The 20269-nt window shown below is 36.9% G+C and overlaps 1 protein-coding gene across 1 annotated transcript in view; it reads left to right on the top strand.

Annotated features, from left to right (window-relative positions):
* Positions 1–227: 227 nt before the first annotated feature.
* Positions 228–20269, top strand: part of LOC129923670 (uncharacterized) — a 27129-nt gene continuing 7087 nt past the window's right edge. Inside the window, exons 1-2 of the mRNA XM_056015744.1 lie at positions 228–249; positions 19644–20026. Coding sequence (XP_055871719.1) covers positions 19868–20026 — 159 coding nt within the window. The 5' untranslated portion in view covers positions 228–249; positions 19644–19867. The remainder of the gene's footprint in view (positions 250–19643; positions 20027–20269) is intronic.

Here is a 20269-nt window from a genome sequence, read left to right as displayed (position 1 = left end):
TTATTTCCTAGTGTCCGCGACACATTCGTTCGCTACTGCTGAGTTAGGCAGGTGAGATCTGTAGGATTAACACTGTAAACCAGATCAGAAAGACAAAGAAAGGAAAGTCTTTTGTAAGTCTGCTTTTCCAAATTTATGCATTGACAGTTATGCCAACTCTGTGTAGCCTAATTAAGTGTACATAATGTCTGAACACGTGAAATTCTTAAGTTCAACGGAACCATTTGAAGGAAAATAAAGACAAACAAGGTTTGTTAGCATTTGTATTGATTTACTTTCTTTGTGCAAGGATTTCCTTTAAAGCATCTGTCAGAATTTGCTACTTTGAAATATGGCACAGAATAAAAACTGTTTATACATTACAAATTATTTATATTCTAGAAATGTTTGTTTTATGCTCAATGTCCACTACCTAAAATGTGAAGTCGAACTGGGAGATATTGGCTTTTATTTGACGTAAATAACTTTAGCAATATCAGCAAACAGACTTTTTTCTCTCATTCTAATTGAAAGAAAATTAAATCTAAATAAATAAATTAATTAAAAAAAAACAACTTGCAAAATAAAACAAAAATACTTTTTTTTTTTTTAAAAAAACGTAGCTTTTATAAAAAAAAAAAAAAAGTACCGCACAATCACTACCATATCTCTCAATACTTCAAGGTTAATACTCCCTTTTCTATATGAAACAAAATTAATTGATTACCACTAATTTATTTCTATATTCTAGATACACACATACATACATACATATATATACACACATATATTTCCTCCAGGAAATCATTGTTTTACCACATAACTTGTAAACAACTGATGTTTAAAAAGTGTTATGAAAAAATAAAAAAAATAATAATTTTCAAACCTAAATAGTAAAATAGTAAAAAATAGATAAGTAAATATGTACCTAGATGAACACAGGGTATGATATTAGTTTATCCCAGCAAGATATTGTAGTTCGGTATGAAATTTTCTGTTTATCGCCTTCATAATTGGTTAGTTTCAGATAGATGAAAACAAAAAATCGATAAATCCTGTAAAAAAAAACAAAAACAAAGCCTGTCTAATGGGAAGAACTCCACCCTTACAACTTTGAGCTCAAAGTCAGACATAGCAGCTTTTTTTTTCTTTCAAATTTCTTTTTGACTTTCTTCCAGATACTTTCCTCCTCTTCCATACCCCCCTCACTCCCTCCCTGTCCACCCCCCCCCACCCCAAAATGCTTTACAAAAATACTAAGGCCAGAGCGCACTGAGCATGAAAATGTCGCTAAACAAAAACAGTAATAAAAATTATTTCCAACCGTGCAAATTTATTTTTCGCTAGTCTACAACTCTAAATGTATTACATGATTGATTCACAATATCTAATAATAATAATAATAAGACATGACTTACAGTCCAAAGATTAGTGAGGAATGCAGTATTTCCCATGGCTACTCAGCCCCAGCTGTGACCTGCATATTTTGCCACATCCAGGGCAGGCATAACCATTGTCCGCAGGTGGTCGATTTAGATTTTCTTTTCGCCGTCTGCGTTTGTCCTTGGCAGCGGATTTTCTTTTGGTCCCAAATGTGTATCCCGCGGCCCTCGTGAGTGACCTCCAGCTGTCTCGTTCTGAGGCCGCATGCAACCAGGTGCTCACTTCTAAGTCAGCCAAGGAAAGTTGACGCCTAAGCTGGTCTTTGAAGCGTTTTCCTCTGTTACGCCGACCACCTTTTAGCTCACCAAAAAGACTGACTTTGGCATACGTTCGTCTCCCATACGGGATAAGTTTCCCACCCAGCGTAACTGTCGGACCATAAGAAGTCCCTCTATGCTGTCCATACCGGCGTTCGCAAGGACATCGCTGTTTGTCGGGCTGTCTTGCCTACGTATGTCCATGATGGAGCGCAAGCATCTTTGGTGGAAGCGCTCAAGAAGTCTTAGTTGTTTTCTGTATGACTAATACAACTGCATTCAATATAATCATATTCAATACATTATTCTTTTTTTTATGTTACTTTGTATACATTCTTTGCACATCGCAGTTAGCTGAGTAAGTTAAACATATGAAAAAGTTTATGTTCATGAATCTACTCACAGCCTGGGGGATCAATAAGATGAAGGAAACATTGGCGGTTATATTTAGCTTCATTATCAAATACTAACAAGGGCAGGTAATCGATAGGAAAGAAACAAAACGCCAGTGTTCAGAGTTCAAAGAAATTGATTTAAGATGATTGAGTGAACGCCCTTGTTAAGTTGTAAGCTTATATGATCTCTAAGCTGCTAGTTAGTTGTTACAGTCTTGTGAAAGTTATAAGATCTACATACTGGACAAATGTTATGTGTTGTTAATAGCGCGTTTACGGCGATACGGAACGTACTAATGTAGATTCTTGTATTGTAGTATAAAGGTTACGGGTGGTTCAGTTACGTTACAAAGCTTATATCAATTCACTCTGGTTAAAAGTTTGAACACGTTATTTCTCCCACACACAATCTCGGATCAAGCTGAAATTTTGCACAATTATTTCTTTTACTTGACAACACAAGAATCAATAGTAAAAAATTAACTAATTACGTAACTATTGATAATAAATTATTTTGTTCGGTATCTCGAACAAGGGAAAGAAATGTTACCTGACTGAGGTGGTGGTATAAGCTGAATTAGTCTCCTTTATAGGTTTTCGTCTGAGGCTTAGTGAAAACAAACATGAACTAGAAACAATGGATAACTATACAATACAATCTTTTATGTTCATAGACTCTTCGCTAGCAGAGTGGTTACCGCGTTGTCTTGAGAAGCCTGAGAAGGCTTTAGCCCACGAGTTTGAGTTCAGGTCGTTCACATTTTTTTTTATAAACACATTTTTAAAAAGCGATCACCCAGATACCCATTCTCTATATCCCACCCCTTTCCAACTGGTCCAGACAAGTGTTAGGATCATAGCGTATTGAGAAAGATTAAAGCCTGATATTACGCTAAACAAAAACAATGGGTAAAAATAATTTTAATCTCTCAGATTTATTATTATTAGTCTAGATCTATTACAAATTTAATTACATGACTGAGCCAAACTAATTGATACACTTAATATAATCTTTTTTTTAAAGTATTTTTTATACATATCATATATAGCTTATGAAAACTGATCATTAGGAGAGAAGACAACCTTGCTGAAACCTTTTTTCACTAGATAGGAAGATGGAGTAACAATTAAAACCTTTGTGATGATAGTCTGATGGGTATCAGGTATTATCTTCCTGAAACTAAAAGAGCAGATATCCATTTTTTATTGCACTTAAAGCTATTCATCGGTACTTATTCCGAGTAATTCTTGTACTGTTACATCCGTCTTTCCTATTTAGCATTATAGGGATTGGTTATCCATTGAAGTATTACTGTAGCCAGAATATCTTCAAACCTTAGCAGATAATTGGAATAGAAGGCATTGAAATAGTCAACGGAAGTCAAAACGTCAGCTTCCAAATAGTTTGAATATTCTAAATTTGGTACTTATTCCGAGTAATTCTTGTACTGTTACATCCGTCTTTCCTATTTAGCATTATAGGGATTGGTTATCCATTGAAGTATTACTGTAGTCAGAATATCTTCAAACCTTAGCAGATAATTGGAATAGAAGGCATTGAAATAGTCAACGCAAGTCAAAACTTCAGCTTCCTAATAGTTTGAATGTTCTAAATTTGGAAATTTGTAGACTTTGTCGAGTCCAATATTTTGCTTCATTAGATCAATTCTCACAAGAAATGCTCAGTTTATGGACTTTTGTCAAATTTTGGCTGTCCCCTTGTAGTTGCAAGTTAACTCTAAATTTATGAGACAACAGACACAGAATTCTGCTTGATTACTATTTTGTTTTAAAATTATATCTTAAACATCGAAGAACTTCAAAAAGTGCTTAAAAAATGAAATATATTGTCAAACAGACTTTCGACTAACATCGTGAGAGGGAGGTATTGATAAAAAGGTCGTGGTCAAGTTCTTCGTCGATTTCTTCATGAATAATAAAACGAACATGTGTCAATAGTAAAGGCAAGGGCTAGCTGTCCAGATGTTTAGAGAAATATGTAGTTTGCAGCTTTCAATGTCATAACTCATTTCAATAACACACTTTTGAATTGTATTGTTGCTTGAATGAATTTATTTTACGACATCAGATGCTAGTTGTTTTTTGTGTGTGTGTGTGAAACAGTTCTCAAAACGTCTTCCAATGGCTTGAAAAATCAATCTTTGCCTTTAGTTTTGCTATAAGTGGAGATATTGTTCGTCGCTCGCAAATCTCTTCTCTTTGTTATGTTGAAGCTTTGTTCACAGTGTATCTATTATGACCTTATCTTTGGGTGATTGAAAGTTTTTCAGATCTTTATGCATTTTTATCAGCGTGTTTAGACCCAATGAAAAGCCCTCATTGAAAACACCAGAAGACGAAAAGAAAACTTAAATAGGCCACGGCTTTGTCTGCATGAGATGCGGGAAAATATTTAGGTCGCAAATGGGTCTGTGTATTCATGTGAAACGCTGCACCCAGCCTTAATCTTCGTAATCATAGACATTGCCGTTATTATTATTATCAACTCAAATTATCTTCTAGCTTAGATGTTTCATAGCGTCATTATTTAGTTGCATAATAGACACTTAGGCAATGAAGATAGGAATGAAGCTGTCACGGATGAATGTGTGTATGTATGTATAATCTATTTTTACATTCTGCGCGAATGACCGGAAGTGTGTTTTGTTGTCGGACAGAGACCATCGTGTGTGATATGCAGTAAAGCAGATTAAAGTTTATGTGTTTGATCTAGTGGTTTGTTTTATTTCGTTAACTAGAACTGAACCAGGGACACCTAGACGTATTGAGAGCTAAGGTAGATTCTATCGAGTTATAAGTATAAGTATAATAGGAAAGCTGTGACAGAAGCCACAGTTAAAATAATTCAAACTGTGCTGTTTACATTTCTTTTTGGATTTTGCCATGTTCATTCGTTTCATGTTGACAGAATTAAGATATTTAAATATCATACTAACATTTACAAATTAAAAAATTCATTTGAATATCAGGGTTGAAATTCAAAGGATTAGTCAAGGTGTGAATCATATGTGTGTAGAGTTAATTTCATTAATAGGAAATAAAATTTAAAGACTCCGTCTGCTTAGATGAGATCCCACTATCGTAAACCCCCATTTACATCTCATAGACCCCCAATTTATTTTTTTCACTCTCATAGACCCCTTGGAGGTCGTCATAGACCCCTTTTGGGTACAGATAGATCACATTGGGAATCATTGATCTAGATGTTGGTGTAGTTGTCTTCTAGTGACGATGTTGTCCTTTCTGGCGTCGAGGAGTGTCGGTTGGCGTCGACCCACTTCGAGCCAAGTCGGGCTCGCCAAAAATATGATTGTGTGTCGATCTGGTTAAAACTGAATCTGAAAGTGTTATTCTATGTTGACTTAGGTTGATTTTACGATAGATTTACCTCAATACAATTATCGACAACATAAAATTATTTGCATACTAGAGTAAGACGGGGAAGTTCAATATGAATTAGAGATGGGAATCGAACCCAACTTTTAAAGTTCGGGTTCTGTTCGGTTCGCTCAGATTTAAGTTCGAGTTCGGTTCGGTTCGATGACGAGTATAGTTCGGGTTCGGTTCGGTTCGGTCAGGTCTAAAGTTCGGGTTCGGCTCGGTTCGATGTTAGGAAATTATGTAATAGCAAAATTAAGTTATAAGGTTTAATGCAATTTATTAGTTAAAACTTTTTTATTTAAATTTTTACATAAAAGAAATACTTTGCAATATATAATAGGCCTATGGGCAATACTTTTGCCAAAATAATGTTGCCTACATACATTTAAAGCGTTGTAAAAATTTCGGAGATAGAAATGAAGATGCGGCAGGTTTTTGCTCAAGTCGGCAAGTGGTTTAATTCAGGGTGTGACTCGGCGATAAGCGAATTTTTTTTAAAAGGCTAATATCGATGTGCTTTCTTTCAGAACGCACTATTCATCATAATAAAAAAAAAGTCGAGGGCCATATTAAATCTAATAATAAAGAGGCAGACCTGGCCAATAGAATTATGCAAGGGACATTCTAGGAAGGCCTACATATTGCGCACATACTTCTATAATGGGCGTGATCTTTTTAAAGAAATATTCTTCGTGTAAAGACGTCTCTATCGAGGATTTTTTTTCACACATGAGTCTTCACTATTATAAATTGTAATATACAGAAGAATCACACTAGCGGAGATGTTTTAAAATGTTTTATTCAAAACGTTTTGACCCATATTGTGCATATGCGCCTCGCTAAAAGCAGTCTTCAGTTGACAAGGTCTTATTAGAAGATAAAATGACATCTCCACTTAATATATTTTAATTTTAAAACATGTAATTATACTAATATTCAGATAAGTTACACTAAACTTTTTTTTCAATGTCCCCTCTCTTTGTTAGTTGGTCATTGGTTTGTCGCTTACAGACAGCTAGTACAATTGAAGCAATAAAGGCGTTTTATATTTTTACCGGTAAGGATAGTATAGATGGACTTTTTATTGTCCGACAGTTACGCTGGGCAGGGCACGTATCCCGTACGGGGGACGAACGTATGCCAAAGGCAGTCTTTTTTTGGTGAGCTAAAAGGCGGTCGACGTTACAGAGGCGCCCCACGGAAACGCTTCAAAGACCAGCTTAGGCGTCAACTTTCCTTAGCTGACATAGAAGAGAGCACTTGGTTGCATGCGGCCTTAGAACGAGTCAGTTGGAGTTTACTCCCAAAGGCCGAGGGATACACATTTGAGACCAAAAGAAAATCCGCTGCCGAGGACAAACGCAGACGCGAAAAGAAAAACTAAATCGACCACCTGCGAACAGTGGTTATGCTTGCCCTGGATGTGGCAAAATATGTAGGTCACAGCTGGGCCTGCGCAGCCATGGGAAAAACTGTATTCCTCACTAATCTTCGGACTCGAAGACAAGCCTTATAATAATGTATAAGCTTAATAAACTTTAAAATAAATTTCTTATGTAAACAACTAAATATAGCCTAACTTTTATTACAATATTCACATATTTAACTTGTGACAGAGATGTAATATTAATGAAATATACTGATATTTAAACAAAATCTAGGTCACCACAAAACAACGTCTTTGCTCTTTCATGTCTCAAGATTGTCTGCCGTTTCACGTTTGCATTATTCTAATTTCATCATCCTTTATGCATAAACACCAATCAATCGCTTAACCTCTTCTTACCGCCACCAGAAAACACACACACTATGACACCCCTTTTTGTCAAGAAGTTGCGTCTCCCCATCCCCCAATTCAAGGTACTAACCATCCCCACCCACGGGAGAGGACCCAAAGTTTGAGAAACGCTGCATTAAAAATACTGATGATCAATAATGCAAAACAGAATAATAGTAAAAATATTCAGGGGCGTAGATAGGAATTTTTCATCATTTGGGGGCCCGGGAGGGGCTGGACCTCTTAGGGGGCCCCTGCATTTTGCGTAATATTGAATATTTATTGCAAAAAACACTAATTTGGGGCCCCCTCAAGTAGGGGCCCGGAGGGATTTTACATTTCTCCCCCTCCTCCCCCACCCTTGCTACGTCACTGATAATATTTCAATATGGAATACTTCACAATTTTGTAAAAATAAATCACTTAATAGAAGATAATTAAAATTTATTTTAAACTAGGACACAAATGAACTTATCTACACTCTCTAATCGGCAAAATTATTCTACTCTCAACTAACAGCCATCTCAAATAAAAGTGACAATATTTTAATGTCACCTTTCTACTTACTAGGAACTTGAATCTAGATCTAGATCTAATTAGAGGGCGCCTATTCGACTCAAAACCAATATTGCAAACAGCCCGCGAAAATTCAAGGTTAGGGGAGAGTCGGCACGTACGGAAAAACCCATGGGAATCTAAGCGCGCCGCTTTTTTTTTTTTTTAAATACCCCCCCCCTCCCCTCCCAAGTTTTCAAAGTATAATGGAATCATTAGAATTTAAATAAAATATTTAAGTAATTTTTTTTAAACCCAAAATATAAAAAAGGGATGTATAAATTGCAAAATTAGTTCGGTTAAGAAAAGCAGGGTTCGTTCGGTTCGGTTCGTACCAAGCAGTTTCAAAGTTCGGGTTCGGTTCGGTTCGGTCATAAGTGAGGTTCGAGTTCGGTTCGTTCGGGTTCGGTTCGTTTCCCATCTCTAATATGAATACTCTAATTACAATGAAAGGAAACAGTCCAATGTCGCCTGAATGCTTCGTCTCAAAAAACAAGTCCTTACTCTTTCAAGTAATAAAAGTCTCTCCTCCGTTGATTTCGTCTTCGTGTTTTTAATCAATCGTCGCGTCACTACGGAAATTCCCGATTAAACTACACGCCTGCCTATTGAATTACTACAAAAGTCTGGACGCCTTGCGTTTTCGGGGAACCGTTAGTTTGTCTTCTTGTTTATCATTGTAACTGACAATAAGCTAAATTTTAGTGCAAATACTGATTATATCAGCAAAAAGGGCAGCAAAGATTACGACTACTAAGAAAACTGTCCTCGTTTAATGTTAGCGAAAAGGCCATGGCTATGTTTTATCACGCTCACATCTGCAATATTTTAAGTTTCAATATCACTGCCTGGTATGGCAATCTGAGCATTAAAAATAAAAATAAACTTTATAGAATCCTAAATGCTGCTGGTAAAATCATTGGCAAAAAAACAAACCCCATTTGGGCAGTTGTTTGAGACAAACATCTATAAAAAAAAGCTAACAAGATCCTCGAAATAAAGAATCACCCTTTGTGTCAGGATTTTGTGATTTTACCATCACAAAAGAGATACAAGACACCGATGGCAAAGACAAACAGACACAAACACTCTTTTGTTCCCCTGGCAATCAAATCATTAAATAAGAACAATCTGATATAAACTTTGTCACATGTAAATTATGAGTGAGTCTGGTGTGAATGTACACTTTGGTTTCTTATAGTTATAATGTTTTTTGTTTGGTGTAATGCACACATTGTAAGACAAATTTCCATACGGATAAAAAAGATTATTATTATTATTATTATTATTATTATTATTATTGAATGCATACTGAAAAAAAATAATAATTAGAATATAAACTTTCGGCACACTATACATACATTCGTATAAACATTCAGGTCATAATTTTTAATATATATATAGGCGGCTTATATGCCTGAGATGCTTAGACCTAAGCTTACACTTTACTTCTATATTGTTTATTGAATTTGGTGACAGGGAATGCTAAAAGAAGCCACACAAAAAAAGGTGTTCCTCTGGGTGAGGGGTGTTAAGACATTGATATGAGTAGAGAAGGGGGGAGGACAGGTGAGAAGGACACTTGAAGTGCCCTTAAAAGTCCAGGGGTCAAGTGAAGTGTGGGAAACAGTCAGGAAAACGTTCTACAACTCTGTATACATAAGGGTTCAAGAGCTCTAGATGACAAGTTTATGAGACATGGTTCCAAACTCTGAATTCTTAATTGAGCTCGGAAAGTTTTAAAAATAGTCTCTCAATGAACATGGATGAAAACTTTACTTTTTACTATCTGAAAAAAAAAAAGGGATTGCCCTGTTTAAAGTAATCCAATAAAATAGGATGATACATGAGCCAATATACTTCGCATCACCTTGTATGTGCTAATAGGCATGTCCCCTTAAAAATAATACTAAAAATAACGCATGTCTTCGAGCCCAAAGATTAATGAGATAATGCAGGGTTTATCTAGCATGGAAACCAAGAAAGAGTTTTAAAGTTATAACCTTTTATTTTCACCAAAAATAACTCTCAAACCATTTCACTTGATCTAGCGGTGACCTTATTGAAGACTTCCGGAAATGGCGGAAAATCTATAAATAGTTATTAGCTTTTTTTTTGGCGTATCTGGTGTACAAAAAATAAGGAAGTGTTGATGGGCGTTGTTTTTTTCGAAGGTCTGTGATCATTTCTGGGCACTTTTTAGCTCTGCGGAATCAAAATGTCCTAAGCTCTTTCGAATAAAGCTCAAAATAGTTTCAATGGGAATGAAGCATTAGAGTTTCACTATAGGAGTTAGAAATTCACATTAAAATGGGCAACTAAATAGCGATAAGAAACGAGATTGGATACGAAGATAAACGAGATTGGATACGAAGATAAACGAGATTGGATACGAAGATAAACGAGATTGGATACGAAGATAATCGAGATTAGATACGAAGATAAACGAGATTGGATACGAAGATAAACGAGATTGGATACGAAGATAATCGAGATTAGATACAAAGATAAACGAGATTGGATACGAAGATAAACGAGATTAGATACGAAGATAAACGAGATTAGATACGAAGATAAACGAGATTGGATACGAAGATAAACGAGATTGGATACGAAGATAAACGAGATTGGATACGAAGATAAACGAGATTAGATACGAAGATAATCGAGATTAGATAAGAAGATAACTTAGATTGGATACAAAGATAAACGAGATTAGATACGAAGATAAACGAGATTGGATACGAAGATAAACGAGATTGGATACGAAGATAAACGAGATTGGATACGAAGATAAACGAGATTGGATACGAAGATAAACGAGATTGGATACGAAGATAAACGAGATTGGATACGAAGATAAACGAGATTAGATACGAAGATAAACGAGATTGGATACGAAGATAAACGAGATTGGATACGAAGATAAACGAGATTAGATAAGAAGATAAACGAGATTAGATACGAAGATAAACGAGATTAGATAAGAAGATAAACGAGATTGGATAAGAAGATAAACGAGATTGGATACGAAGATAAACGAGATTAGATAAGAAGATAAACGAGATTGGATACGAAGATAATCGAGATTAGATACGAAGATAAACGAGATTGGATACGAAGATAAACGAGATTGGATACGAAGATAATCGAGATTAGATACAAAGATAAACGAGATTGGATACGAAGATAAACGAGATTAGATACGAAGATAAACGAGATTAGATAAGAAGATAAACGAGATTGGATAAGAAGATAAACGAGATTGGATACGAAGATAAACGAGATTGGATACGAAGATAAACGAGATTGGATACGAAGATAAACGAGATTAGATACGAAGATAATCGAGATTAGATAAGAAGATAACTTAGATTGGATACAAAGATAAACGAGATTAGATACGAAGATAAACGAGATTGGATACGAAGATAAACGAGATTGGATACGAAGATAAACGAGATTGGATACGAAGATAAACGAGATTGGATACGAAGATAAACGAGATTGGATACGAAGATAAACGAGATTGGATACGAAGATAAACGAGATTAGATACGAAGATAAACGAGATTGGATACGAAGATAAACGAGATTGGATACGAAGATAAACGAGATTAGATAAGAAGATAAACGAGATTAGATACGAAGATAAACGAGATTAGATAAGAAGATAAACGAGATTGGATAAGAAGATAAACGAGATTGGATACGAAGATAAACGAGATTAGATAAGAAGATAAACGAGATTGGATACGAAGATAATCGAGATTAGATACGAAGATAAACGAGATTGGATACGAAGATAAACGAGATTGGATACGAAGATAATCGAGATTAGATACAAAGATAAACGAGATTGGATACGAAGATAAACGAGATTAGATACGAAGATAAACGAGATTAGATAAGAAGATAAACGAGATTGGATAAGAAGATAAACGAGATTGGATACGAAGATAAACGAGATTAGATAAGAAGATAAACGAGATTAGATACGAAGATAAACGAGATTGGATACGAAGATAAACGAGATTAGATAAGAAGATAAACGAGATTAGATAAGAAGATAAACGAGATTAGATAAGAAGATAAACGAGATTGGATAAGAAGATAAGCGAGATTGGATAAGAAGATAAACGAGATTAGATACGAAGATAAACGAGATTGGATACGAAGACAAACTGCCACGCATTGAAACATTGTTACAATTACATCACAATTATTTTCTGTTTAATAAGGAACAGTGACGTTCAATTTTGAGTCCTTGACATTGTCTACTTTCGCGTGAACACCTCCCATAAGAAACAAAATCTACATTATTTTTTTCTCTTGGGTTCACTATTCACAAAGCACAATATATAGATCTATTGCAGGGGTTCTCAACCTGTGGGTCGCGACCCCCTAGGGGGTCGATTGACGATTTGCCAGGGGTCGCCTAAGACCATCGAAAATATGGATTGTTATTGTCTATTCCTATATTGCAGTATGTGTGTGGGGGGGGGGATTGTAAAAAGGGGTCGCCGAGCATAAAAGGTTGAGAACCGCTGATCTATTGGGTAGCAGAAAAAAAAAATTTTGCGTTTCATGGTTAGAAATGTTTAAGTTCAGTTCATCTGGTACCAGGCATCTTGTAACCTACAGGGTATATTTCTACCCACCGTTAAGTCTGCCTTGTCATCTTGAATGCCCCTTCACCAGACGTCACTGTAATCACAAGACAGACCAGTAGATTGTAATTTTGACGCGTTGGTACCAAATCCACACAACTCTGCAACAAAAATATCCAAACGGATATTTATTCTCCCCCCTTTATTCAAGTCCATGTATTTGTTTGGCATTACTGGCAGCGGAAGGCAAGCGATCTCTCTGTTTGTTCAACACTCTCCATTTCCTTTAATAAATTGCTTTTTTAACCTTCACTTTTTTTTTTTTTGTGTTGGTCTTTAGAGCACGTAGGGGGAGCTACCGTAGATAAGTTTAAAGGAAACAAAAGAACTGTTCGCAGTGCTCTCCCCTTTTTGTCGTGTGCTGCGGCGTAATCAGAGACAGCACTCAGCAGACGTGACGTCTTCTGAAAGTCGTTTTAGTAAAAGTCTCTCTCTCGAAAACAAAAAAAAAAAACAACTTCGAGGCACCGGTCGAATACGAGAACTATATTTTTCGAAGGTAAGCTAGAAGAAGCGTTACAGATTCGTCATATATAAGTCGTTCTCAATTACAAATTAGGCTTTTTAACTCTTTCCTCTCCTAACTGACGATATCAGCGTTGATTCCACCAGAATGTGGTAAATAATGACGGAGAGAAAGAGTTAATACATTGATATTTTTCTTGTTGATCTTTTACCTTTACCTATCCCTTAGTCTGTTGGACCGTTGGGGCACTACGCAAGATTCGTCGACCGTCTTTCTCCATTCCTCTCTGTCTTTTGCCTTAGTTAGAACCTCTTTCAATGGCAGGCCCGTCCTTTTTTTTATGTTGATTTCCATCGCTTTCTGTGTCTGCCTCTTCTTCTTTTTCCTGGTACTGTTACCTGAAAGAATGTCTTAGCGAGCCCCGAAGACCTTGTAATATGGCCCCTTTTTATGATAGCTAGCATATCATCATGGGCTCTAATCGCTGCAGTAACCCTGTCTCTAATCTCTTGGTGGTTTTTAAATGTAATACCTAGGATCCTTCTGTAGCATCTCAATTCCATTGTTAGGATCCTTCTGTCTAGCTCTGCAGCGTCCAAGACTCACAAGCATATAATAATGTAGCCATGACCAGGGAGCGCATCAGTCTGATTTCGGTGCCGAGGGCTATGCCTTTGTCTTTCCATATTATTTTAACTTTTGAAAGGGCTGCTGTGAAATGTGTTCCCTCATCTGAGACAATAGCTCTAGATTTAGATTCAACTCAATTTACCTTACACCCAGCTCGGGATTTAATTAAATGTTGGAACTGGGCGACACTTTTTAGTGTTCCGTTGCCTTCTTTTAAAAACTTTTTAATGAGATTGATCTTAATTAGAGAAATGACATGTTAGAGTAATCCAGGATGGCTGCCTGGTCGTGCGGTCTGCGCGCTGGACTGTCGTTAGGTCGTCTCGATTGTTCCTGGTACATACCCAGCCCGCTGCCCTTCCCCGCCGTTCTGCGGGAGGTTTGGGTTAGGATATAGATTAGATTATCTTCAACTCTGAAGGAACATCTGAAACATTTAAAACATTTTACAAACATTTATGACATTTGGCCCGAGAATTCTAGTTTCTAGGTTTAACTTAACGTTTTAAAAAAAACGTTTATGTTTACTTTTGTGTTAATGTATTCGAAGAAATGAATTGTATGTGATATTTATCACTATAACCTCCCGTTCAATCGTTCTAAGTAATGTAAAGTATCCCTGATCTATAGGGCAGATGATGTAATGGTTATCTGTTTCTACGACCGACAATTAACCACGGTGTCATGTGACCAGCACAACGACCAACTGCCTTCACAATAGAGTAGGTGGACTCAGGACTCAGGGACTCAGGACTCAGGGACATCTTAAAATTCCGAAATTCAAAATCCCATTTTTCATTGAGACTCGAACCCGAGACCTCCACCACTCTGCCCCCACGATACCCTATCACTTATTCTAATAGGCCTATTGTGCTTTGTTTCCAAAATATTTCTAAAGTCACGTAATCAATCTTGGCTTTACCATCCTGGGTCACTCTTTTGAACCCATTCCAGGGACTCTTTTTTTATGGTCTTAATGACTTCCTTTACATGGAGTGTTCCGTTCAACCCACTTCATTGCCGCCTCTGTTTTTATGACTCAATCTATGCAGTCCTGTGTAAACGCCAGCTCCTTTGTCGTGTTCTAAAACCTGACTCCACCACAAGTCCAGTGGTAAATCATTTGTCCAAATCGATTCTAAATTGGCCTGTAAACATCAAATGTTAAGTCTTTATAAGGGCTGCAGACAGGCTAGCACGCGACCTAAGCTGTCACAGTTCAAGCTGTTTTGTTTCATAATACCCATTTTGTTGTTGTTTTTTTGTCCCAATAATAATATCATACATATTACATTTGTTTTGGGTCAAAACACTTCAATAATTTAGAATCCTTTTATCAGATGTTTTAAATAATTATGTTGAGTATTTCTTTGTCCATACGTAGTGTACCCCATAGAAAAGCTACCTCGAAGACAGGCACAGAAGGGCTAAAAGAACTGTAATAGACCAACAGCAGACTACAACTTCTTCTGCATAAATATTTGGTTATAATTTGTATCAGCACTACGGAACAATCAGGTTGTTTTGGGAGAGCTGTTGTATTGTCTCAATGATCATATGACACACGCCGATTCCGAGGTGCCCTTATATGGCTCCTTCTGTCTCGGTAGACAATTGATGCGCCCAGATGAGCCACTGGTTTTGGTTTCGTCTTGAGATGGGGGCAGAATCTGGAGTGACAGATCAAGCCAATTCCGGAGCGGCAGATTTTGCCACAGTTGGTGCAAGTATATGCATCTGTTTTAGGGCTAGCTTTCTAGACAGAGTATACGAATGCATGTTTCTCTATTCTAAAGCCTTCAAATCAACAAAGCAAATAATTCAAAATATAAATGACAATGATAACTTGGCTGACATACAATAATATAGTTGAGATATAACAGCGTAAGAGATACATAAGATCAATAATCCATTACAGAATAGTAATAATAATAATCCAATACTGAATATATGTAACAATGGCAACTCGAAGCAACGATCACCAGCTACCGACTGTCTACTATCCATGGGCGTAGCCAGGGGGGGTTCTTGGGGTTCAAACCCCCCCCCCCCCGAAATGAAATCCCCCCCCCTCGGAATTAAGTGAATGATTTTTGCTTTCATTTTGTTTATTTTAGGTGAGATTTTAATACTAAATCATCACTTACCACAGCACAGCCGAGGCAGTTTTGAGTTAAAAACCCTCTACCAGGGGGTTTTGAGTTTAAATCCCCCTACCAGGGGGTTTTGAGATTTAAAAAAACCCTATCAGGGGGTTTTGAGATACAAATCCCTCTACCAGGGGGCTTTGAGTTTAAAACCCACTACAGAGGGTTTTGAATTTTAAACCCCCTACCAGAGGCTTTTGCAGTTAAATCCCCCTCTTCTATAAAACAAAACAAAAAAAAATGCAAACAACAATCCCCAAATTCCAACAGCACAGTTGAGGAAGATTTTGATTTTAAAACCCCCTCCAAAATTTACGATAAACCCCATCTTCAAAATAAAAAAAGCAAATTACACACTCAAAATTCTATGAGCGTAGCCAAAGGGGTTTTGAGTTTCAACCCCCCCCCTCCAGTTGGGGTTTGAAGCTAAAAAGTACCTCTTCAATATAAAAAAAAGCAAATTACACACTATAAAAATCTATGAGCGTAGCCAAAGGGGTTTTGAGTGTAAATCCCCCTCCTCCAGATGGCTTTTTCTTTAAAGTTTAAAACCCCTCCAGATGGTTTTGAGTTTAAAATTCCCCTACAGAGCGTTTAGAGTTGAAAACCTCTCTCTTCAATATTATTTTAAAGCAAACTATAGTGACCGAATTCTTTAATCGTAGCTAAATGGGGTTTTGAATTAAAAACAAAACAAAAAAAAACTCCAGAGATTTCTTAGTTTAAAACCCCTCAACAGATGATTTGACGAAAAAACTTTCCTTTTCGATATAAAATCTAAAGCGAAATACAGGCATGTAATTCCAAGAGCGTAGTCAAGAAAGGTTACAAATTTCTACCTGTGGCTTGGGCTCCATTAATAAAGTGTGAATAGTCTTCTGCCGAAATTGAAAATCATTAAATGTATCTCAACAAAGATGGCTAAGACAGATTTTAGGAGTCAGTCATAGAGATCGGGTCTAAATAAAAGAAATCATATGCCGAACTGGGAGTCGAATCCTTAGTAAGGTTGTGACAGAGCGTCGCATGAGGTTTTGCGGGACATGTTCTCACCTAAAATGAATTACGCAAAATAAGAGTTGCGGAAACAGCTTGCCGGAAAATGCGCCGAACGGCGCGAGAGGGTCTAAGTCAGTAAGAATAGCACATTAGGTTTTTGAAATAAAACTTTTTAATAGCAAGATAATGCACTGTAGATACCTCAGAATATGCATTTTGTTGGCTTTCAATACCAGAAATAGTGCCCGGCGGCGGGGCTTCGCCCCGCGCTGGGGGATCGCTGCGAACTCCCCCAGACCCCCTTGCTAGCAAGGGCGAGGAGTCTACAATAAACAATAAACGTCTTCCGAAAGGGTGAGAATGTAATAAAGATTAATTATGTACACACACACACACACATATATATATATATATATATATATATATATATATATATATATATAATTTTTTTTCGCGGGGGGGTGGGCGGGGGGAATCCACCCCCCCAAAACCCTCCCCGAAAAACAATCCTGGCTACGCCCATGCTACTATCTAATGGTCAACCATGGACAATGACTAGCTAGCAACACCACTAGTTAGCACTATGCTCCTTAAATATTACCGTACCAAGATTGCTCCAGACCCTCTACGTCACTGATGGTAGATTTCATCATCTTCTACCTTGATCCCACATCATGTTTATTCAAATCAGGCTATCTGGAATAATAAGGACAGTGGACTTCCTGCTGGTCAGCTGAGTGTGTGCTCTCAAGCGTGACATAACCCGCTCTTCACTTTTGGTTTACGCTCTGAAGTGTGACAATTATTATTATAAGATAAGATAAGATAATTTCTATTGATCCAATCAAATGGAAATTCAGTTTGACTACAATTGACAACCTCAGCGTAACTACTATAACAATAACGTTATAGATGCAAATACGAATAACATTCACACACGAAATACAGACACACTCACAAGCAGTGCTTTATAAATTAGACTTCTTGTAATACTCTGACCGAAAGCGGGATGAAGGAGTTTTTAAATCTTTCTGTTTTAGTCCTAATGGAAATGGGACTTCGTTCAGATCTTATGTAACAGTGGTTTAATGGGTGCAGGGTTATCTTTAAGAATCGTGAGTGTTTTGGAAAGGCAACTTTCATGAAAAAGCTCTTCAAGAGATGGTAGCTGTGTTCGAGTGATATACGATGCTTTTTTAATTAGTCTAAGTCTTTGTGCTAGTGAAGTATTACCATACCAGCAGGTGATGGCAAAGTTAATTAGACTGCTGGTGGTTGCTGTATAAAAAAGTTTAATAATTGTTTTGTCGATGTTAAATTTTCTTAGCTTTCTAAGATAGAAGAGTTGTTAGTGAATTTTGGTGTAAAGGTTTTGACAGTGTTCACTCCGTTTTAGTTTGTTATTGGTGGTTGTACCTAGGTATTTATATTCTTGCTTTTGTTCTACGGTTTGGTTGTTTATCTGAATTACTGCAAGATACCCTTTATGTTTCCTAAAATCTATTATCATTTCTTTAGTTTTTTAAACATTTAAAATTAGAAAGTTATCTATGCACCATTGGTAAAAAGTGTTAATTGTTGAATGATACAGATTTTCGTCACCTGCAATAAGGCCAATGATTGCTGTGTCGTCATCAAATTTTATGATTATGATTATTATTATGTTAGAGAGATAATTAAGGGAAACAAAATTTATCGTAGTCCCTTTATCAGTTTCCACTGAGATATTTTCTGGTGATGTGGCAGGTCTGCAGCAGTACCGCCTTCTGACAGGCAACGAGAATGTTCCTAGGAATGCCAAGGGCCTTGAAAGTATCTGTGAGGTCAGTTGTCATAATCCCCTCGGTTGATATAACAACAGGATTTATTGTTATTTTAGATAACTTCCATAAACGCTTAATCTCCAAGCCCATATTTTCGCTGTTTTTCCAACTCAGTTTTTTTTTTTAATTATGAGATAGTGGTACGACGATGTCAATACTGGTGGCGGCTTTTCTTTTTTATTGATGAGCAGCAAATCAGGGCGATTAAAATCTACCGTTTTGTCAGTCAAAATAGGCCTATCCCAGTACAGTAGATGATCCGTAGACTCGAGAACCTCTCGTGGTGAGTATTTGTAATAAGGAGGAGTATCCTTACCCATCAAATTGTGTGTCAAAGCCAAGTGCTGGTGTATTAGCTTTGCAACTTGGTTATGGCGATTCCCATAGGGCTGAACATCCTGCCCTTATGTGTTCAATTGACTCACCCACATTTCCACATTTGTAAACAATATTGAGTTTTAGGATATGTTTCTCGTAATTTTTTGTGCTAATTACTCTGTCCTGTATTGCTGTGACAAAGCCTTCAGTTTCAGGGTAGAGATGACCTGCTTTGAGCCATGCTAAGGAGGCAGCCTTGTCAATGTTGTCCCCATCTAATAAAGCCGGGAATTGTTTGTGTTTTTTCTTCCCAATTGGCGAATCTCATGCCCTACTTCTTCCAAACCGACATTAACATCAACATTGTTTAGGTTTAGAGGGGTTATTATTATTATTATTATTTTGTATGTGTGTTGTTGGGGTTTATACAATGGTTAAGAACTCAGCTTCTGTTGCTTGCAAAGCATATGGTGGTTGGATCTTAGAACTAAGTCACACAAATTTCAGTTCAGATTAATTTTTTACCTTAAAACTAGGTTCGAAAAAAAAATAAAACAAGTAAAGTTTTTAATAGAATGTTATTTAATATTTAGCCCACACATAACAAATATACACTTGTAACTTTTGACACTGTATTTAAAATGTACGTATGATCTAGTTTAAATTTTTTTTTTTGCTGTTACAGTAAATAGCAGAGGCCAGGTATTGAGTTTCAAGTTACAATTAATAAAGTTAGCTGTCTTATTGTTAATTAAAGTTTCATTTGCATTCTCTTTCCTTAGACAACTCCGTAAACATCCAAATTCATAAGGAAAAAAACAGTACTCATTAGGCTACAAGCGTGAAGAATTAAACAAACAGCTATGAGAAATTTAACAACCAGCTATGAAAAAACTTGACCACAAGCTATGAAAAAACTTGATAACCAGCAATGAAGGAGAATCGTCTTTGAAACTAGATGCCATTACGTCAACACCCATGCGTTCAACAAATGGTCATTGAATGAATGAAGAGATTGGATCTTGCTGAGAATGGCGAAGGGGAGCCACCCATGCCAGTTGTAACAACGAGAATTATAGCCCCTGGAGAGCTGCAGCACCGTGACTGTTTGGAAGTTGATTTTGGCGACACTTCATTGAGCGGGGCACGCTTGGACGATGTCGAAGTAAGTAGCTGTAAATTATTCGATCTAGTTGAGGCCATTCCTGATAGAAGGCCTGAGCACTGACCTGCAACGTCACAACCTGTGGGCAGTTTATAAAACAGAATTTCTAAACGACAACATTCATAATGTTGTTTTTGTTATTATGCTTATGGACACTTGCGCCATAGTTGCTACACCACCTCTTGTGATAATGTTATCAATTACGTTTGTATTATTAGGCGTCTCCGCAGTGGCTGAACACTG

The sequence above is a fragment of the Biomphalaria glabrata genome, chromosome 17, assembly GCF_947242115.1.
Source record: "Biomphalaria glabrata chromosome 17, xgBioGlab47.1, whole genome shotgun sequence".
Taxonomy (NCBI): Eukaryota; Metazoa; Mollusca; class Gastropoda; family Planorbidae; genus Biomphalaria; species Biomphalaria glabrata.
This window is presented reverse-complemented; position numbering and strand designations above follow the sequence as displayed.